The sequence below is a fragment of the Haliotis asinina genome, chromosome 13 (assembly GCF_037392515.1).
Source record: "Haliotis asinina isolate JCU_RB_2024 chromosome 13, JCU_Hal_asi_v2, whole genome shotgun sequence".
NCBI classification, from domain to species: Eukaryota; Metazoa; Mollusca; class Gastropoda; order Lepetellida; family Haliotidae; genus Haliotis; species Haliotis asinina.
In genome coordinates this window covers 8,591,135-8,614,726 of record NC_090292.1, presented here as the reverse complement: position 1 = coordinate 8,614,726, position 23,592 = coordinate 8,591,135, and the positions used below count along the sequence as shown (strand labels likewise).

The following is a 23,592-nucleotide window of genomic DNA, read 5'->3' as shown; positions in this document are numbered from 1 at the left end:
TTACTCAGCAACATTCCAGCTATATGGCTGTAAATAATCGACTGTGAACCAGAAACTCCACTGATCAACAGCATTAGCAAGTCAAGGCGCCTGACCCTCAGATCCCATTAGTTGCCTCTTACTACAAGCATGGGTTTCTGAAGGTCAATTCTAACACAGATCTTCATGAGTAGTGTTCTTACAGAGAACAACATGACACACAACAAATGCTGGAAATCTCTGATAACATGTTTATGTACAATTCATATGACATTTTGATCAAAGATATTTCACAGTTCATAACCTAGCATTTAATATTTCTGTAGTAACAACACATCTTGGACCAGACTACAAATCTTCAACTTCAGTTCTCAACCACAAAATGTCCAGGTTAAACCTTCATCAGCCCTGAAATTGATGTTCATCTCACTGTACACAACCATCAGAGATCTTCACAAATTGTCTCAAAGTCAGGAATTGATTCATTTCAATAACTTTATTCAGTATTATTATTCTCTATACATCATCTAGTCAGTACCACGCACAGGTTTCCTAGATTTATGTCTGTCATAACTGAAGGGTCAGCTGCTTTTACTTAGACTTTAATCTGTCGTCATGGCCTAGCAACGCGGTGCCTCAATGACGCCCAATCATATCTTGCTGTAGCATAGCAACAAAGAGATGTAGTCACCGTGACAACAAATCTTCTGCAGTCTAGAGACAAGAAATTTTATCCTGCTCTCATCTCGCAATAGAGACATGCAGTAAGGAGACAAGCCATAACTTCTGCCTGCCTACAAACTGAACAAACGATGTCACCACAGAAAGAAGCCATGTCTTGCTCTCATCTAATGCTTGAGAGATGAAGTCACCATGGTAACAATTCCTATCCTACTCCATGTGCTCAAAGCCACATGCATTGTATCTATGTAAACCTCATCACCTTGAGGAGAGCCAGCCAGATACTACTGCCCTGGTAACTGTTAGAAAGTGAGTCTTGTGAAAACTGATTACCACACTGCAGACACAGCTACAGTGAGCAGCATCGATGTAAGTACCTCCCAATATGACAGGTAGAACCCTGAACTGGAAGATATGGTATCAATGATTTTTTTTGGCTTCGAACAATTACAGGATGACGATTCATAACATTCAACAAACAAGGACCTGGATTTCAAGGACACTCGGTCCACAGCTGGAACTGCCTGCAAGACATATTTCCCAGACATCATCAACAAACTGAAACAGCAGGGCCATGTTCCTCTCACTTAGAAAACAAAATATGCAGCACAATATTATGACTTCTAGTACAAACAAAAAGCATCTGGGTTAATCTGTACATGCGTGGAGTGTTAGGGTGACAACATACAAAACCATCTGTAATTTGATTTAGTCATGATATGGCTGAAGCATTGCTGATGTGACTACAACCTTTCACTCACATACAGTAATTCTGTATTCATAATCACAGTAAATTTTTGTTTGATTATCTAATTCAGTCGTGCATAAAACACACCATTTTTCAGAGAAAAATGTACAGAATCAGCTTCTTCAATGTGGAGAAAACCTTAGCAGTTAGTTTATTGTGAGATGCACAAGGCTGCCAACTTCTCACAAGTTACATTTACTATTTCGTTACAATCTGCATTCTATCTACAATCTGCCAGACAAAGACCATATGAATCATCTACAGTACAAAAATCGATAGTTTAATATTTAGTTTCTATTTTGACCAGAGCACAACCAAACAAGTTAACTGTCTTAACTGGAACGGTGCAACACAATCAAGTGAGTGAGTTTATTTTATGCCAGTTTTAGCAAAATTCCAGCAATATCACGGCGAGGGGCTTCACATGAAGAATATCTGGTGTGACAAGAGGCTACCCTACTGGCCTAATATGAACAGACTTTTCAAAAGTCAATCAAAGTGACACATTAGTATCAGACGCTGTAAGAGTAAAAAGTGCCCTCTTTACTGGTCTCCATGACAATCTGGGGAGACGTACATGAATATACTAATTCTTCTGAGTGATGGAAAAAACTGTATTTACACATTTCAGTGACAAATTCACCATAATACATTGTGAACAGTTGGCAGCTAGGAATGTGAGTGGGCACTGTGTACGAGATCTAGCAGCTATATACAACATTCTGTACAGACTACAGAGAGACGCGCCAAGGGCACTCCACTATCTTCACGGACGCTCCATGTGGCCTACATTTACACATAACACAGACTTCACACAGAATTCTACTCTGCACTTCGCATTTCCAAAGATACTTCCAAACCCATCCATCATGGCCAAGAAAACTGAACATGGTAAACTTGCATGGACTTTGTTGTGACTATGGTTTTAGAAACATTCCAGCAAATTTCATGGCAGGGGTCAGCAGAAATGAGCTTCACACATTGTACCCAATCGGTTAATTGAACCCGGTGTAACAAGCCAAACTCTCTCCCTTGCCAAACCTTCCCCAGGGAAACTTTGGCCTACGACAAACAAGCCCCCCCAACTTCCCTCTCTCCCCCACCCCACACAAGTTTGATCTCCCTTGAGGAACTTTGGCCTATGACAAACAAGCCCCCGACTTCTCTCTCTCCCCCAATCCACACAAGTTTGATCTCCCTTGAGGAACTTTGGCCTAGACCTTGTATATTTGAAACATCAACTAAATGCCCAGTTTGTACTTGGATAATCGTGTCCATTCAAAATTGTATTAATTAACATAAATATAGCATCTTCATCAGCAACAGCAAATTAAGCAGACGTAAACATCAACACAACAACATCCCAACACAATATCCATATCAAATACTGCATCATCCGTCCTTCCGCTTTACAGACTTATTCTCAATTGAAAAAACAAGAACTGACAAGGGGCAAACCATGAATATCTGAAACATATTTCATTCAATAAAAGGTATTATGGATTATGAATACAAAAGCAAAGGTGGGGAAGAAATAGCGTAGCTAAGTCAGAATGTGACCCTTTTGATACGGAAACAAGGATGGAAAAGAAGTAGCCTTACTATTTTATGCTAGCCCAAAAATTCCCTGTTTTGACATAAGAGCAAGGGAGAGGAAGACGTAACCTAGCTAGGCCTGAGTCTCCCAGAAAGTTTAGCCTAGCCCAAACTTTTCCTGGGGTAAGTATATCCTACGACAAAACTTCTCCGTGGAAAGTTTTGGCCAGGGAAGAAATGGCCCGCTACATCGGGTCTTCGGTGTGACAAGCTAATGCTTTAACCACTAGACTACTCCATCACCTCATTCAATCTGCAACAGATCTGCACTATTCCACTATGATGGAAACAGCCAACACTGGTTTTATGTCACTGTTTCAATATTCAAGCTATCTCACCTAAGGGGACATCACAAATGGGCTTAGGTGTCCTGTCTATGTATGGACTTGAACCCAGGTCGTTGACATCAGTGTTTTAACCTCCTAGCTAACTGATACCAAAATTACTGAAAATAAACCTATCATCTCTGGTCACAAACTGTCATATTTATGGTCATACTGACAATTTTTTCCAGTTTTTCAGATATTTTCACTAATCACATTTTCACAATAAATGACTTTAAAATATTCCTGCTTATGTTGGCTGCTTCAACTATTCAAGGCATAGAATTCAAATCTAAATAGCTCTGAAATTTTAATGCCTGTTGCAGTCTGTGTGAACCCTGTGGTGAATGGGCCTCAGTACAGACCACATATATTGGTAACGGAGCAGTGAATAATAATTATATACTACACATGTATATGTGACGACATGGCACAGACCAACCCACATTTACTGAGTATGATATACACTATCAAAAGAGGAATATGGTAAAATATCCCCCATCCACCTACCCAGCTGCCAATTCAACTTCCCACTGCGTTCTCTGTATGTGATGTAAAACAAGCAACTATCTTGTCAATGTCACAGATATATCAACCCCCAGCAAGTTTTGCAGACATGATATACACTAAAGAAGTCATATATCCTGCCATGCCCCCACCTTGTTCAGAAAAAATTATATACATTGCGATATAAAAACGTCAAATATTCTGCTATAGGCAAGATATATAACCTGACATTTGAAGTCAACATGCCTGCCCACCCCCTGCTTGTTCATCAGATATGATATACCCTGTGACACGGAAGTCATATATCCATCCCGTCCCCCCACCAAACAGCAGACATAATATACCCTCCAAGCCATATATCTTTTAATAAATGACACCCCTTTGTTCTACAGACATGATGAATGCCATGGTATACAACTGTACGTTGAGTGACATATTCCCCACATGCCACTGATATGAAACTTAAAATGTAGCACAGCCTTTCTTGATTATTGCACACAAAGCCCAAGAGAGCTCACGGGATGACGGCCACATACCTCCAGTTACTTTGATTAGAGTGGAGTTATTTCCCTGAAATGGCGGAGTTACCTCCCTTACATGCAGGCACCCACAGTAACAATGACATGCATGGTGATGGGTGTGGTCATCTGTTGCTATGTGTGTATCACATGAGACTAAATCACATCAGGAAATCTAAGACCAATCAAATAAATTAGACATCTTTCAATAAAATTATATACAATCTCTCTCCTAAAATCTAACACAGTCAAACCAAGACAGGGAGCTAAAATATCAAGATGGTTTTCAAGTCACAGCATTACTCTAAATACATAAACGTCAAAACTTGCCGTTTAGATACTTTTTTTCCATATGACCATAAAACATCCAATACTGGCAAGAATTCAGTTCCATCAAGTGTTTAAGATAAAGTTGTTGTTTTTTCATCTCATCTTACAAATGATGAAGGTGTTTGACATGGTGTTCAATCAACTCAAAAGTCAATTTCATAAAATTAAAAATTTGCACTTTTTAATGTACGTTCCTGATGGTTTAAGATCAACAATGCTATGTCCTGATCACAGCCTTGCTCCACAAAGTGACCTTTGAGCTTTATCTGCTGTTCATCTTCTCAAGGGCAGAAGTTAAATGGTTGGAGCACTACTGTTGTTACTCAATGATTATGTGTGATCACTATTATAGGATATTGATCGAGAGCACATATCCACACAAGAACATGCTCAATTCAATGCGCTGAGCATGCTTACAGCATACGTTTATCATAAAAAGTTGTAGTCTGTGGTAAAGTTTGGAGTGAGTAAATTAGGTTTTATGTTGCGTTTAGCAATATGTCAGCAATATCAACGGAGTGGGACACCAGATCTGACTTCACACATTTTACACATGTGATGTAGGAATACTCCAACCATTCGACATCCTCAAGTTCTCACAGCAGGGGACACCAGACACACATTGTACCCATGTGGGGATTCAAACCCAGGCCTCGTGAGTGATGAGTGTATTAAGCACTGGAGTTCCCTTCCAGTAAAGCGTGGAAGTAACTATTACACTCAACTCAAACCTCAACTTTTACAAATCAGTGTGACAGAGAGAGTGAGTGATTTTGGTTTTACACGGCTTTTAGAAATATTCCTGTGGCTTGGCACACCAGACATGGGATTCACACATGGTAACCATGTGAGGAAACAAACCCAGGTTTTCAGCATGACAGGCGGCTGCCTTGGCAAAAAGGCAACATAAATGCCCAATACAGAATAGGTTTAAAGGCAATCACTGAAATAAGAAACTTATGAGGATATCCAACTACAGTTGCCATAAGTAGAGTTCGCTTTGATGCAGAAAATATTTTGCGTGCATGTTATGGTCGCATAGATTCTGATCTTCTTAATTCTAAAAATTACCTTAAAATAGCTTCATACAGAAAAGAAAAGAAAGAATTTTGAAATGATTCTCGATTGTCAAGAAACTTTCATGCACAAAATATTTTGGCCATGAGTAATGATGATACTGTTTTGTGGAACATGGCTGTGAGCATTCAAATAATCATATCAGTAATTCAATCCAGTTCATCTGATATGTCAGGGTAACAATAAACACTTGATGGTCTCCTGTCACAGAACTTCAGCTTCTCCCTGTCAGTTGAAATAACATGATGGCTGGGAGACCCATCAAAAGTGTTGCTATGACAATAACATCATCAACAGTACACAGGAGGGGCTGTCATCACAACTCGTACAGCTCGTCGTCAGCTTTGCGGGCATTGTCTATAGAATCCTGCACACGTCGGGACTGGGTATGGCTACGGATCACTAGCACTGGGGAGTGGGGGTCTTCAAACGAGATGCTCCGTTGTCGCTCTACGGGGGTTCGGCGGAAGGCGGACAGTGGGTTCGGGTCTTCCATCCCTTCAAGGAACCTGGCAACAAAGGAAGGGATATTGTTACCATAGCTACAGGGACGTTACTGTAACCATGGTTACAGGCCAGCTTGAAAAATGAGCTTGATGATTGACAGCCTACATGGAATAATGAAGTTATGGAATTGGCAATGGAAGTGACTCTGATGGAAAAAGACTTCTATTTACATGAAATAAAACTCAATGATGAAGCGATGAAAAGGTAAACTTCATGATAATTGCCAAATAACTCTTTTGTAGTAGAAACAGATAACACATGTATTGACTATATGTGAACATTGTCAGTAGTGAGCTGTGCACTGAGGATAGTGATATTAATTATAGGTGTAAAATATGCAGGTGTCAAGTGTCTGTTGTAAGTCTACACAATGTAAACTGTCTGTTGTAAGTCTACACAATGTAAGCTGTCTGTTGTAAGTCTACACAATGTAAGCTGTCTGTTGTAAGTCTACACAATGTAAACTGTCTGTTGTAAGTCTACACAATGTAAGCTGTGCCTGTTGTTAGTCTACTAAGTGCAGACATATATATCCCGTTTGCTGTGGTTTAAGAATATGTCTCTGTTCCACTGTGTAGATACAAGTGACACAGATTGTAGGTCCAAGGGAATCGGTGTGTAAATACAATTGAATCTGCAGTAAATATATAAAGTGAACATGTGTATAATTGAGCATTCTTTTGGGAGGATATGATTCGGTGAGTGAATATGACCGTAGCTGTGTACAGATATGAATGTATCTGTGAGCAGACGCAAGTGAATCTGTGTGAAGATAAAAAGTGATTCTGAAAATATCGCAGTCAGGGACACAAGACATTGGGAGTTGAAACCGAGTCTTTGACCTGGTAAGTGAGCAATTTAAGTGTCCTTGTGTCGAAATGAAGTGAACGCTGTGTCAACATGAAATATAGTCTGGTTCATAATTATTGAGAATTTTTCTTCTTACTTTGAGCTATCCTAACACCTCAACTGATTCACTGATACTTAAAACTAAGTAATGGTGTAAGGGAGGTAACTCATCTTGGCCTACTGAGTATAGTACAATTAGAGTTACCTCCCCTGAATTTGTAGCAGACGTCATTTTCCTCAGCACTGTCAACAATGTCTGCTGAAGATAAAAGAAGGTTGATTTTTGAGTTGTGTAATCAAGGAATTGATGATGTAAATACATTGGCAGAGAGAACAGGAACTCCTCTTTCTACTGTGTATAGGGTTAGGAAGAATTTTAAAGAGGGAAAGGATTTTGGGCACCGGAAAGGAGCAGGGAGACCCAGAAAATTGGACTTCTCAGATCGCGTCCGGCTGGGAATTTTAGCGTCTAAAAAGCAAAGGGCAAGCATCTCCAACATCAGGTATGAAATGATAGAAAGGGGATCAACAGTTGTATCAAAATCTACAGTTAGAAGAAATTTGATTGATCTTGGATGGGAGAAAAAGACTGGAATTCCTTCTCCTCTCATGAAACAAGAACATAAAGACAGGCGTGTTAAGTGGTGTTTGGCACATGAAAACGTTGACTGGGAAAATGTGATTTGTACTGATGAAAGCTCAATATGGGTATATCCCAATAATGTGAAAATATGGACAAAGTCTGCGTCAGCACCGTTGTATCGACGACCTACATACAGCCCAAAGTTTCATGCATGGGGAGGGATATCCTTATTAGGAACGACCCCGCTGTGTGTGTTTGAGGGAAATCTGACTAGTCAACGCTACACTAACATATTAGATAATTTTCTCCTTCCAAGTGCACATGTGTTTTATGGAAATGACTGGATTTTGCAGCAAGATAATGATCCTAAACACACCGCAAAACATGCCAAGCAGTGGTTTCAGGAGAAAAATGTGACTGCATTACCATTTCCTGCATATAGTCCTGACTTAAATCCCATTGAGAACATTTGGAGGATGATGAAGGAATGTGTGAATCAAAAGGGGTTGACAAAAATTGAAGACGTGAAGAGAGAAGTGGTCCGATACTGGGACAGCATAACTCACGAGACACTAACCTCTCTGATAGGAAGTATGCCTACCCGTCTTAGACTGTGCCGTGAAGCTCAAGGAGACTTGATAAAATATTAAATTGTTACCTACACAACATGAAAAGGTCAGTTCACTTTTACAATACATTCAATTTTATCTGATTTGTTCTCGTTTAATAATATGAAACGCTTTAGCTATTCTCAATAATTTTGAACCATACTGTATATGCTGTGTTGATATAAAGCAGTTTTCGGAAAAGCAAAGAAGCGTCAGTACTGCGTCAGACCTCTTACAACAGTATAAATGATCATCAACATGTAAGATATCTAACAGGAAACAGATCTGATGCAAAGCTAACGTTCAAAAGCAAAGATATGTTGCCATGAGACAGGGGAGACAACTTACACCAAAAGGACAACAGCTCAAATGTTAAACCATCACCTGCATTCTCTCCCCTGCTGGGCTGTATGTCCAGATGATGACTACATATATGACACTGTTCTGACTGCATGTGTCATTTCTGACTTTGTAGTTGAAAAGCCCAGCAGACGAGGGAAGAAAGCAATTGCCAAGGTACCCACAAGCACACTAGCCAAGTGTATACATATACACACGTGAGTTACACACACTGGTGGAGACACACAAAGTAGATCACACATCTAGATAGCTAGCGGTAAATATCTTAGCGTAAATATCTTATACGGTCCTAAACCAACAAGCAAAGGCTTTAAAATCCATGAACGTTACATGAGTCTCAAGCAAAGGGTGCATGGCTCAATTTTGTCTGTGCATAAATCATAACTGAACATAACAACCAGCTGATCCCAAACATTGTCTCCCTTACCATGTAGTTTACACCATACCAGTGGTCTCCCTTACCATGTAGTTTACACCATACCAGTGGTCTCCCTTACCATGTGGTTTACCAGTTGTCTTCCCTCCCATGAGGATACAGCCCAGTAAGTGTAGCCTAGTCCATACTCAGTTGACTAATGTGATCGGATTATCAGGCGTGCCAACTTTGTTAATGTGTCATAGTATTCCATTTGCACATATCCTTGCTAAAACACTGGATTGTCTAGATACAATTATTTATGCAAAATCAAACAGACCACTGGTTCAGACAAACCACCCTGAAATGCTACTAATCAATAATCAGCAGGATCATTCAGACAAACCAACTTGAAATGCTACTAATCAATAATCAGCAGGATCATTGAGTTGTTTAAACCAGTAACTGGTTCCCAACAGTTCAGAATGATGTTATGTGTATCTGCTAACTCATACTGTGCACTATGTAACCATAGTGACAGAGTAAAACTATTTGACATAATTAAATTATCCAGGCTAGCTATCCTAGAAATGTTCGTAGCCCTACGAACTTCTTCAGCCTATTGAACACACTGGCTACGATCAAATTTAAGAATTCTTAGGGCTACGACTGTTTCGAGAGTGAAGGCCCTGTTTGCTAGCTTGTGAGTTATCTCCCCTGCACCCCATAAACTGACACTATACTGTCTGTAAATAGAGACATGGAACATCTGTTCTTATGTGGTATACTGTCTGCTTACCGCATCAACTGAAAAGTTGTCTGTACTATCATTAGCGTATCACCCACAGCAAATAGAAGCAACAATGGAAGTTGTATTGCACTCAGAATACTGCCTGTGAGTTGTCTGCCCTGCCACTAGAATACTGCCTCTGAGTTGTCTCCCCTGCCACTAGAATACTGCCTGTGAGTTGTCTCCCCTGCCACTTGAATACTGCCTGTCGGTCACCTTCCCTGCCACTAGTATACTGCCTGTGAGTTGTCTCCCCTGCCACTAGTATACTGCCTGTGAGTTGTCTCCCCTGCCACTAGTATACTGCCAGTGAGTTGTCTCCCCTGCCACTAGAATACTGCCTGTTGGTCACCTTCCCTACCACTAGAATACTGCCTGTTGGTCCCTACCACTAGTATACTGCCTGTGAGCTGTCTCCCCTGCCACTAGTATACTGCCTGTGAGTTGTCTCCCCCTACCACTATTATACTGCCTGTTGGTCACCTTCCCTACCACTAGTATACTGCCTGTGAGTTTTCTCCCCTGCCACTAGTAAACTGCCTGTGAGTTGTCTCCCCTGCCACTAGTATATTGCCTGTGAGTTGTCTCCCATGTCACTGGCATACTGCCCGTGAGTTGTCTCCCCTGCTACTAGTATATTGCCTGTGAGTACCTTGGCAGCTTTATGAAAAGATGACTCTAACATCTAACACTCGGTGTCTGGGTCAGGGTGCAGCTCAAAACGGGACCCCAATTCCTGTACCTCTGACTGGTCCTTTGGTGGTCGCCGTGCACTGAAATACAATACAACAGTTACCTCCCTTCCTCTCCACATCAACCAACTGCATTTACCTTTTAATTCCATGGATTCACCGATGACTAATGTGCAGAAACACACATGCTCAAAGATGCTCCCTTCACTGACACCAGCCCCCTTTTCCTTTCTTCACATACTTCCTCTCCTTGCACTACAAAAACCACACCTTCACACACAATCAAGCTCTTTACACACCTTCACACTCCCAACCTCTTCACATGCACCCAATCCTTCATTCACTCCCAACCTGTTTCACAACCAAAGGACAGGTGATGACAACCTGGATCCAGTTATAAAAAACTTTAATGAAGCATTAACGTGCCATTAAACAAGATTCTGTTGTAATAACATTTTCATTGTCATTCGAACGTCATTAACATCATGAAAAGTGGACACTGCGCCAATATTTTTTTTGAGCACCACTGAACACTGTATCTACCTACCTACAGTGACAAACCTAGACAAAAATGTAGAATATTAAATTGCCTACCCCATAGTGTAAACTCAAGTGCAAATACTGCTTGAAGAATAGACACTGGTATATGTTATCCCAAATTTTATATGCATTACAAACCATAATTTTCTCTGCATTTTATCATACAGTGACAAAAGTACAATGCTACTATATAGTTAAATTGGCATCTTTACGGATTTTGTGAACGAACAAATCTGCAGGACACTGTGATTGTGTATATAATATTCAACCGACTTTCGCCTCAAAGAAATTGCCAAGTACGTGCAACAACGTATCACTACCTTTAACTGATTTCTCATAAAATGGCAGCTTCGCGTATTATGGGTACACATGATTTTGTGAGTAAATGTTTGTCCATAAATGTATTGTGTAAGTAATCAGAAACGTTCTGACTATCTGCATATGGTTATTTGGTTTTATTGTTTTCATTGAATAGGCCAGAAATGTCATTAATTGCCTCTGTTATTCTCCATGCTTCTGGCATGGCACAGAACTCTCGTGTGAATATATATATATGTATTGTATCTGTAATTAATTTTCATGTTCCTGCTATGATACTGTTTCCATGCATATTGAGCACAGAAAAATATTGATCCTGTGAATGCCATGAATGGCTGAACGAAAAAAATTCTGCACAGTATACGATCTGATTTTTGCTTTGATTACATTTCTAGTAAGCGATGTGTTCATTTCTTCAGCCAATACGCTTCATTTTCTTCAAGTCACTTGGTATTAGTGACTCAGACCATTAGGAGATTGAATGAGAAATGCGATGTAATAGGGGTCCTATATGACCGCCTTTAACAAAAGTTGTTTTTGTAAACAAAACACTATCCAATATTGTGGAAATCTCACTTTGGTATTCGTGTTTGTGGATTTTCCCAAACATCCCAAACGATTCTAGTTTTGTCGGGGACGTTTCAGAAGCGTTGAGATGTGTTCCTTCACTGAAGTTGAAATGTTTGTGATTGTTCTAAGATATAGCCTTAAAGATGCCATTTGACGAACGACAGAGAGTAAAGTTACATGTTTACCTGGGGAATTGCGAGAAATATTTAGGGAATTTAATGAAACTATTTACCTTAAGATGACATTAGATAATGATACACTAAGAAGTGTTTGATACAACTGTTTTTAATGATGCCATTAACTAATGATGCATTAAGGGTTTAATGTTGACATTAGGTAATGGAGAGATGATACAACTGGATCCTGGCCACAGAGTAGCGGTGTTCCGAGTAACTGAAATATATAAAGACTGGTCAAGGTGACCAAACGACCAAGCAATCGATCACGTTTTTTCATAACTGAACACAAATGATTCAAATGATTTTGGAACTACTGTTTTTGTCTTTGAAACACTTTGCCATGGAACATATCTTCAAAGTTGCCAGGGTCTGAAAACTTGTTTAATTGTTAGAAAACTCATTTCACTAACTGAAAAGTCATGACTGAATAGTTCTTGAGGACTCAAGGAGGTTTACGTTCATCACTTTAAAGAAGCAAGCTGTATCATGTCACACTTATCTGCAATAACAATCTGGATAAGAAAATCTCAAAAATAGGGCTAACCAAATTATTTTCGATGATTGCTCGTTAGCAATGAAGCAATCATCAGTTGTGAGATTTCAGCCAATTCCAAACACTACCATAGAGACTGCAGATCTCAATACACTTTCTAAATGCTCATACTCTCCCAACCTTTCACTGTTCTCACACATTCCAGGTTCACACAGGCTGCCTTAACCCGCCCTATCCTTGACTAGGGCTGCTACGATTAACCTAAACCTAGATTCTTAATACTGGACCCTCAACTCTGATGTTTAAAAACATCAGATTCCATTTGACACTCAGAGGCTTTTTCAGCCTGAAATTTGACAATGTGTACTGACGATGTGTACTGACAACTGTTCACATTGGAAAATAGTCCGCCATCAACCAATTTCAGCACAGAAAACTGATAGAGTTGATGTCAAAATTATATCCTGGGTGCGTGGAAATAATTTAAACAGGAGTCAAATATCAAATTGAAATCGTTATAATGGTTATCAAAAATAGAAACAAATGTGTTATATTCAATTTCAATGAATTGAATCGAATCGATGCAGCCCTATCCTTGCCTGCAGTGGCCCACACAACACACATATCACGTCACAGGGGGTTGTAACCTCTTCCTCGTTGTCACTGTCGACATGCATTGCACCAACGAACTATACAAACAGGGATTCATCTTGGATTTCAAAGACATACTCTGGGAATACATTCTTGCCAGGCAAACTGATAGCCAAATTTAGAATTGTTCAAAACTGGGACTTTTAAAATGTTTTATGGTCTCAACTTTTTAAGTCTTCCCACACAAAAGTCTCAGCACCTTTACAGATAGAGTTGTCAGGAAAATACATGTCACCGCAACCAAGAAGTCGCACTAGTTGTTACATTTTTGGATGCAGAACTGTGTCAGGCCAATGGCCCCTCATCCTTGATATCTCCTGGGTGTATGTTCTGATAAGTCTCCACCAAACCCTGGATGCATCTACAGGCTGGCCCGATAACTTTATTACTTCCCTTTGCTGGCTCTGCATTCTGACAGTAGCCTATCAACCAAGCCACGATTACAGCCACGCTTACCAGTGTCAACAAAGATAGCAGTCACAGCTGTGAAGGTTTGTTCGGAGTGAGACTCAGATTTGGGGGAAATCATACAGACAAACTGAGAGGTCTGAAACTTAAGACAAAATATATACAAGAACTCCTTCTACCTCTATCAGAGAATCTCCTCATGGTTTGTGTTTATCAATCAGTAAGATAATTAAAAAAGTAAAAGTGAGTTGTGATTGGTTCGCTCAACTTCCCATCCCGTAGACATAGATGCATCCAGGGTATGGTCGACATTCATCCTAACGTATACTGTGGAGATATCAAAGATGGTGCCCCCAGAGAAATCCTGATAAATCCCTGAGATACAAGGCTGCATTCAGAGGGCATCACATCATGCTGATACCAAAACTACTGTTGTCAAGAAAGTCACTGAAATGTGCATGCTGACATCAACCATCAATTAGCATTGTGCTCCACTGCTTCACTGAGGTGATAAACAGGAACAGGTCCTGTTGAAACAACTTAGGACCATGTCCTGTCTGTGTTAACTGTGGGGATGTGGAACCCTGAGGATGTGGAATTCCTAAGAAGAGGAGAGAGGACCATTTGTTCCTGTTAACACGGTTAACAAGGGAGAGCAGGACGATCTGTTCCTGCTAACAAGGGAGAGCAGGACGATCTGTTCCTGCTAGGGAGGGAGGCAGCAGCATTTGTCCCTGCTACCAAGGGAAAGATCAATATCTGTCTCTGGTAAAAAGGAAGGCAAATATCTGTATCTGCTAACAATGGAAGACAGTGCATCTGAGGCATCTGTCTTTGCTAACAAGAGAAGGGAAAATATCTGTCCATTTTAACAAGGGAAGGCAGGATGATCTGTCCCTGATAGCTAGGGAAGCAGACACCTGTCCCCTGCTAAGAAGGGAGGCAGGATCATTTGTCCTGCTAACAAGGCAAGACACAATACATATGTCTGCTAACAAGGGGACAGAGCACAATCTCTTTCTGCTAACATGGGGAGACACAATCTCTGTTCCTGTTAACAAGTAAAAGCAAGAACTGAAAACAAAGGAAACCAGGACTCTCTATTCCTGTTAACAAGGCAACACTGGAACCTATGACAACATTAACAAGACATCACAGCAGTTCCCACCTCGCATTCTGCTCCATCTTGGACACATTGGACTTGAGCTGAGCTATCGTGCTGTCGTATTTGTTCAAGAAGTCCATGCCTGACACATCAGATTTACTTGACTTCACATCCTTCTCCGGGTTGGAAGCTGAGCGGTCCCGGTCGGACACAACGATGAGATCTTTTGGAACTATTTTCTCATTTTCTGCAGTCAGTGGTACCAGCAGATGCTCACGCAGAAACAGGCTGTCGTTAGTCCACATCTTGTTCTCGCGCTTAATCTGCTCCACCTGCAACATACATATTGCCCTTTTGTTGTTGAGGGTATGAACGGCAACTAGTACTATTTACTTATTTATTCCGTTTGAGGCTGATGAGTTGGTTTTGTTGCAATTCTTAGATTTTGTGTTAGTTAGCAATTCATTGGTCTCACAGGGAATCAAATGGACTATACATACAAGTTCCACTTGTATTTACCCTTGACTGTATGACTGTCCTTTTGATTACTAAACACACACAAACTACAGGTGCTTGTTTTTATCAGAAATAGGGCAAAATCAGGTTTAACATAGTACTTATGATTATTTCACTCATATGAGAACATGCATGTGCATGGTTCAAAAATTAATGCTTTGAGGAAGCAAATTTGTTACTTGAAATCCTATTTTGCCACTAGAAAGGAGAACACTGTTGCAACAACTGGCTACCTGGTATTTTTTAGTACAGCCATGTACATTCATCAATCAGTCATCATTTTCAAAGGCTAGATCACCACTTGACTACATATGTAGACTGCAGACGGATACCCTTGAAGATTTGATGAAAATCAAACTTGCAGACCCACAGACTTTTAGACCACTAGTAAACAGGTGGTAGGGGAGTGAGAGAGGGTCAGGAGACCTAATACAGTTCCGTATGGACAAAGACAGTAATGGAACTGGGAAGAAGGGATTAATTACAAAAGAATGCTGCTAGCAGGAAAGAGATTTTGCCACCTATTATTAAACCAGGTAGGAAGCACTTGCTACTTGATACAAGTTAATTTCTAACACTGATGCGTGTGCATGTGGGACTAGAAGAGAATTCAGCTGGTCTTACAGTGCTAGCTCATTGCTGCAGTTATAGATGGATACTCTTCTCCCTCACATTATACTGACTGAGCCGACCTGTCCTTGCTGTACCCATAAATGTCAAGTACCAGGCAAAGCACCAACAAGTACCATATTTTAACATCTTTCGGTAAGATGTAGCCTTCCATTCTCCTTTCAAATCTGCTGCATGTGTGACACACACTTCCCTAGTGTATTGAATAAACTTAACTTAGTCTCATTTATTCAGTCCAACATCCTTGTTAATCCGACAGGTGGCTGTGCAATGGACAAAGTCGGATTAACAATATTAACCTGCCTACAAATACACAGGTGCCACTTGGTTTTGTCCTAGACTGTATAATGGTCCTATATATAACTACACATACATTGAACAGGATCTTGCTTTCGTCACATCCGGTTCAGAATTCAGAAAACAATGCTTATTGTAAAGGATGACACGTCTCCATAGCTGCAGAGTGCTTTATAGAAATGCACCAATCTCTCAGAAGATTGTGTTTTCATTTTAGGATGTTTCAGTCACATTTTTTTTCAAATACACTGAGGAGTTTCAACATGGAAGTCAAAAGCAGGGGTTCGAAAAGTCTTTCAAAAGCCACTTTCCACAGGGCAACTGACTTTAAGAAAGTAACTTGCCCTGACTACTGGTCCACTTGCCCTGGTTTTTACAACATAACCATAATGATGAAACTGTGAAAGAAATCAACATGGTATTTGGTGTTAATGGTTACAGGACTGTTAATCGAAAAGAAAAACAGCAAAGAAAGATTACCCTACATCATTGCGAAATTTAATAGGTACATTTTGAGCAGATATGAAATGAAATCCAACTTAGATTCCAAGTTTATTTGCAGTTTGATACCATAAGCGGATATTATCTAGTAGCCAAGGGACAAGGAAGATACCACTATTTGATAGCCCGAATTGAAAACTGACTTGTCCCGGGCGTCGGGAGATGAGTTTTTTAAACCCCTACAAAAGCCTGTCAAAGGGGCATGGACTTCTTGACATGAACAGTTTCTATTTATTAAGTGCTTCATATTAATTAAAACATTTCAGTCCTGTCAATCAAGCAATCCACATGCTTCACTGATTTGGAATATTTTCTTTACAAAATACCCATGAAGATCAGCATTAGAATTTTTGGTCTTTAGCAAACCCTGTTTGTTGTAAGAAGTGACTATCAGGATCAGATGGTCAGACTCGCTGACTTAGATCATAGATCAATGCTCAGGCTGTTGATCACTGGCTTGTCTGGTCCAGGGTTGACTACTTACAGACTGCTGTCATATAGATGGAATATTGCTGAGTCTGGCATAAAAAATCCCCCACTCATTCACATGTTTTGTCCTACACAATACAAATGTCCCTTTGACAACTGCACTGCAGATCTGGCCCCAATTTCACAAAACAAACAAAGTTTGAGTTTTGACTTAAGTGAGACTTTTTACTCACATTTGCGATGCATTTCCCAGCATAAACTCAAATCAGTAATAAACCCAGTAGACAATTTGAGTTTGGAGGATACTAGTAGATTATTTAAGTTGTTTGGGCTTTTTCATTTTAAAACAGAAGTCTGAGTTAAAAATTCAGCTGTTTCAAATCATCAGTTTGAAACTTGACAAAATTTGAAGTAAGTTTCATGAAATCAGGGCCTGTACATGGAACTATCATGCACCATTACCTTTCAATGCAAAACCATCCACATGTGTAGCCAAGGCAAGAAAGACACTGTTGGCCATTAAGAAATTACTGTATAGTTTTACAAATATTCCTGTTAATATATCAGAGCTCAGGATAAGGCATGTGTTTGTGTATTTTACTCAATTAATCACAAACACAAGAATACAAAAAAAGCTCTATAGCACTTTGCATACTTTCCTCAATGAACTAAATTGGTTTGCATATGATAATTTGTTGTGGCGCCCAAACTCTATAACGTTAGCAAATGTTACGTGATGTTATATATGCACATACTACTACGGCTGTAGTCACTCTCCAGACCGTACTGTAGTAGTCACATGGATTCCATGCTGAGTGTTTGAAAATGGCTTCCAACTGTTTGGCAATACAAGAATTACTAAAATCCCAAGCCTATTGAGAAGCATTTGTATTTATGTATTTAAAAGTGTTAATTTCCCAATAAGGATAAGAAACTCAGTGTAACAGTATTCAATTCTTTTAAATAGTGGGGGTACACAAAATGCTAGTTACTCCTCAAAACGTGCAATTACTCTTGCATGCGTAAACAGAGATGGTAGGAAATACCCAAATGGTGGAAAACTTTTCTGGAGCCCTGATATCTTGTTAAAATTATTTGATATTAAAGTTAAACATGAAGATTACTGTGTTTACTGAGACTGGGCGAGCTGCCCATCAAGTCTTGTTTATGTCGTAGAAAAGGAATTGAGCCAGCTGACTGCTTATGCAGAGTTTGTAAGTGTAAAAGTGTTGAAGACGAGCAACATTTAATATTTGTTTGTCCTCAATATGCAATGTTAACACATAAATATAGACCAGCCCAGTATTATATAAACCCTACTGTTTTCTCTTATAAATGTTTGTTAAACTGTAAAAGGACTGGTGTGCTTACAAATTTAGCAAAATATTTAAAGCAATGTTTATACATATGATCACTTTGCTTGTAAATTGCCTCTGTTTAGTTTGAAAGATACATATACATTGAGTATGTCATGTTTTTTAACATGGGCCTATGGCCTGACTACCAAAATAAACTATCTATCATCAGCTACTAGTCAGCACTAGAAACAAATTTATAAATATATGGTCCAAATCTTTTGTGTGAAATTTTCAAAACAATCCTGAATCATTTCAAAATTTATTGTTTTTTTCATATGTTGCTGCACCCTATAAAATTCAAAGTAGATCAGAATCTATGCATGCAAAACATGCATGGAAAAATATTGTTTGAGTGTTTTTGCATGAAAAAATGCTGGTTTCTAAGTTAACGCAAACACTGCTTAGTTTAGTTGCAGCCTGTACACGTGACCTGCCAATAGCTGCACTACCTGCATCCGTCAGCTGACTTAGATATATATAGTGAGCTTATCATGGATCAACGGTCATGTAAACAATGTGGGTTGTGATACAAGGACAATTTGTGCTTCAGACATTAGATAAGGTCATATCTACTTCAATTCAGGTCACTTCAACAGCTTAGGCTCAGTATTATATGTCACACTCCTCCACTGAGACTAATACCTCAAAGCTGAAATAAAAAATCAAAACTTTTGTACAGTCGCTTAATTTATTATGTTTGTTGTTAGCCATCACACATGAGGCAGTCAATATAAAATCACACATATTTGAGACATGATCTTGTGACTTTATCTGCCAGCTGTGGTATTCAACAAAAGCCAAAATAAAATCTCTTCAGTCAATTTACTATAAAACCTGCAAAAGGCTGGGGATAAATATCTTACAAACTTCACATGCCATGGCTGCATGCCTGAAAAGATCCCTACCAGTATGACATACTTGAAAGTCTTAACACCTTCAAAAGAAATGTGTGTGTTGACTTTATCAACTAATGCCCAAAATGAATAATTTAAAAATGATGGTTCATAAACTGTATTTTCTCAACTCTACAGACCAGAAACACTCATGGTGAGGAAAGTTTAAAGGAATTCACATCTAATTTGTTACTATGATGCACAGAAGCTTGAAGATTCTGCATGTGTAGAGGTTTTCTTACCAATGTGACCAAAGTTGATTTGAGAGACAAATCACCATTTCACTTCATCAACATACTAATTTGCTGCCATGTTTACATTGCTAAATGACCCGAGAGAGCACACTTATGTGCAATCAAACCTCCTCTTACTCTTCATTACAAAAAAGAAATATTAATTGAAAAGGCATCTATTTTTAAAAACACCATACAAGCACACTAAGAAAGACATTACCAAAGACATGCAGCTGATGTTACATGACAAGTTCATGGATAAATGAGACTTGTTTACAATGTCGATAAATATCATGTGTTGGCCAATTTCCGGGTGTTATTGCGTATTTGAAGAAGGGGAATACATTTGGAACCAACGGTGTCAGCCGTAGGTTTCAAATTAAATATTCCTGTGCTTATCTATTGTTGTAAATAACACTGAGAGCGTGTTGGTGGGGTGGAGGGGGTGTCTCCTAGCTTGAACAAAGTACATAAATGTAATTTTAGCTAAAGTAAAGCCAACATACAACATATTTACTGAAACATCAGCCGAATAGATGTCACTGAAGAAGTGGTCGTATTACTTAGGAACATGATGATAATGCCCTACACACAGTGTTTATAAATCAACTTTAACAGTCATTACATTAATTCATACATATTCAAACAGATACTTTTGGCAAACCAGTGTTTTCTCCTCAGTTTCCAAATACTAAAGCAGTTGTATGCAGCAATAATAGAAGCATTCTGTAAAGTGCATATGGACCAACTAGTAGGATATACAGAACAATGCATGTTCTATTATCTTTCAAAACAATCTAATGAAAATAAAGATTTGATCAGCAGGTAAACACTTTATGTTACCAGAAGACTAGATGAGCTGCATATCTGTGGAAAATATGCAATGAAATTTCCCAACATGCACTTAAAAATTGGATGAGGTAGATTATCAAATGAATTTTACTATGTAACTGTACAAATAATGAATTACATAAAGAAACAATTGTGCAAACAGTTAGTTATCTTTTTAACACTCACTTTGACTGGTTCAACTAAAACTATCATCCAGTGAAAGTCCCTGTTAAGAGTTACAGGGAGAAGCAACAAAGCTAGTCATCTAACAAGCATTATGAAGATGATTAGTTTGGAAGAAAATATCATCCTTTGAAATTGCTTATCTTGATAGAAAGTCTAGATATAACATGATCTTCTCAAAGTAAGGTTCTGGCATTTGTCTGAATATGAAAAAAATCCTTTGCAAATTCTGTCAATGCAAAAGAAATTATCGATGAACTTACTGGAAATTGTTTTGAATCGGAGGAGGCTACTTATAAAATACTGTCAGTTCGCTTATCACTGTCACTTACACATTGTCAAAGAAACATGATGGCTATAGACTTTCAAGAAAAAACTCAGGATGCATGGAAACTTAAGTTTTCATGGCTTTCTTTCAATAAACAATCTGATGAAATGAGACTGTGCTGCAGTTCATAGACCTAGTTTAAAGTTACATTCAGGCCAATATGTTTTTCAGTTTTGCCACAGTGCAAGCCAGATAATAAAGTACAGTAGAACACGGATATAACGAACTCCAAGGGACCAAGGGATTTAGTTCGCTATATCCGTTGTTCGTTATTCACGTTTGACCGCCATATTGGCTTATAGAGATGAAGAGACACGTATATACATGGGCTACATATTTTTATTCTTGTACATTGACATTAAAATTCTGATTTCATTGTTCAAATACATCTAGAACAGAATCTAGAACATGTTTAACAATCACAACAATTTCAACAATATAACACTTAACTGCGTTTAACATAGTCCACAATTTTGCTCTGCACGCGTTTCCAGCAAATCACTGACGAGGTTGGGGTCAACTGATGCACTTTCCCCGTGAGCTGATTTGCATACGATACCACGCCTCTGTTTGAACCTGTCAATCCAAGCACTGTTGCAGCTGAAATCTGAATGACCTAACTTGGATGCCAATTCAATTGCCTTAGTCTGCAACATGGGACCACTCAAGGGAATGTTTTCACTTCTCGCTCCTTGAAACCATTTGTAGCGCGCATCTTCCACATCTTGGTGATTTGCAGTTCGCAACTTCTTGCGGGCGGGGCCGAAATCACTAGAGACACATTTTGCCAGTATGGAGTCGCGATTCTTAATAATGGAACTGAGTGTTGATTTCGGAATGCCAAAGTCGAGAGCGATGTTTGTCTTTGATCTTACCCCTGATTCTGCAGCCTGGATTATCTGAAGCTTTGTGTCAAAGGTGATAGCTTTACGTTTGCCTGCCATAGCGACGAGAGCGAACTGAAGATCTGTGTATCAGTCAAGCTTTTAAACACGATGTGTTTCTTTTGTCAATTAATTAATGACTATCAAACAATGTTGATTCACCGCCAACGAGGTTAAAAAATGTTGATTCACCGCCAACGAGATTAAACAATGTTGATTCACCCCACAAGGTTGATGTATACCGCTAAGTCGCTGAGTTGACACTGAGTGATTTCGCTACTCACGTCGTTAATTGGGCTTGGGGTCAGGAAATCAGTTCGCTATAACCGTTAATTCGCTACTCACTAGTTCGTTATTCACGTTAATTCTAATGATATTATAAAGGGACCATTGACGGGACTTTTAAATTTGTTCGCTATATCCATTTGTTCGCGATATCTGTGTTCGCTATATCCATGTTCTACTGTACCTTAAAACTTTACATTTTTTGCAACAATGACTGTTTATGTCTGAAGTATAAACAATCGGCCATAGCTATTTCTATAAATATATTTTGACGATTACTAACAACGAAAATAAACACAGTTTAAAAAACAGGTGGGTATCAGACATATGAGTCCCTCTGAAGACCAAAAGTATCCATTTAAGAGACACAATGGGTTTTATTACCCATATTTTAAAAAGCTTATCTTGAGCTCTGACTTTGTCATATGTATTGTGTGGCACATGCTGAAGATACATTTTCTACTTCATTTATTCCAAGGGATATATGAATAATTCCGTTTTGGGTCAGTTTTCAACAACATCTGTTACCAGTGAAAGTGATATCCAATCGTAATTCATATGGCGTGAAACAGTCGCGTTTGATAGACATAGAATTGTTAGCACATACTGTTTCAGTTCAATAATTGATTGAAAAATAAAATAAAACAACTTCACTGTCGCATATACCCTCAAAGTAAGCATTCCATATGTCTAAACATCGTACAATGAGCAAACGGACCGCTGTCACTGGCAGCAGTCACAGTCCACACGTTCGCTTGGTATCAACTTCCTGATGCCAACATACCTTTTTGGGAAATGTTTGGGTACACTTACCGTCACGGCATACTTCAGAGCAATGCCCATTAGGGTATCAGTGGAGGTAACAATGTGTTTGATGTAACTTGACGACTGGGACTTCATTGGGAACTTCTTCGTTGCAGTGTTGCTTGTGACTGTTGTTCCATACCCGTACCTGGCTTGACTGCGGACAGATCGTCCCAGACCTTCTCTTTCATCGACCCCGTTCTGAGACATTATCGCTTGAGGTCACGCAATATTGTACCAGTAACCGGGCATATCCCTGCGGGCATTTGTAACACTCATTATCCTAGATAAAATATAACATAAGTGATATCAAAGTGTCATCACGGAACGATCAATGTAACTTTCGGTCGTCATTACAAAGCGCACTCTGGTGGCCGATGCAGACAATTTACTTCCGCTTCCGGCTTCATCAAAGATACGACTGCCAATACAACAAGTTATTATTGTAATTACAAATACGTCGACTTCCTGGTGAAAACAATATATCTCTCGCATACATCTGTGCTATTAATTACCTCCGACAGATCTGGATTGTCCAGAATGTAATTCATTTCACAGCACTACCACATAAATATGTGCTTTTACAGGCTTCTCCGGTGAAAATGGGGGAATAATAATGAAAGAGACGACCAAAATGAAATGGATCTTATGAA

General features: G+C 39.2%; 1 protein-coding gene across 2 annotated transcripts; it reads right to left on the bottom strand.

Annotated features, from left to right (window-relative positions):
- Window positions 1–216: 216 nt before the first annotated feature.
- On the bottom strand, window positions 217–23,318 carry LOC137259328 (lysM and putative peptidoglycan-binding domain-containing protein 2-like). 2 transcript variants are annotated; one of them, XM_067797012.1, is made up of 4 exons: window positions 22,949–23,318; window positions 14,831–15,099; window positions 10,464–10,584; window positions 217–6,268 (listed from the first exon to the last, which is right to left on the bottom strand). In XM_067797012.1, exons 1-3 carry the CDS (start codon window positions 23,147–23,149, stop codon window positions 10,497–10,499), a joined length of 558 nt encoding a protein of 185 aa, XP_067653113.1. In that variant the 5' UTR covers window positions 23,150–23,318; the 3' UTR covers window positions 217–6,268; window positions 10,464–10,496. The 2 variants fall into 2 exon arrangements, with proteins under 2 accessions (XP_067653113.1, XP_067653112.1); XM_067797011.1 differs by lacking the exon at window positions 10,464–10,584 and having other exon boundaries at window positions 22,949–23,304.
- Between the last annotated feature and the right edge of the window lie 274 nt (window positions 23,319–23,592).

What these genes read in the sequence shown, in the direction of transcription:
- LOC137259328 (XM_067797011.1), bottom strand. Translation starts at nt 23,149, where the DNA reads ATGTCTCAGAACGGGGTCGATGAAAGAGAAGGTCTGGGACGATCTGTC. An exon ending in CTCTGAAGTATGCCGTGACG is followed by an intron (nt 15,100 to 22,948) that starts GTAAGTGTACCC and finishes TGTATGTTGCAG; the next exon opens with GTGGAGCAGATTAAGCGCGA. An exon ending in AAGATGGAGCAGAATGCGAG is followed by an intron (nt 6,269 to 14,830) that starts GTGGGAACTGCT and finishes CTTTGTTGCCAG; the next exon opens with GTTCCTTGAAGGGATGGAAG.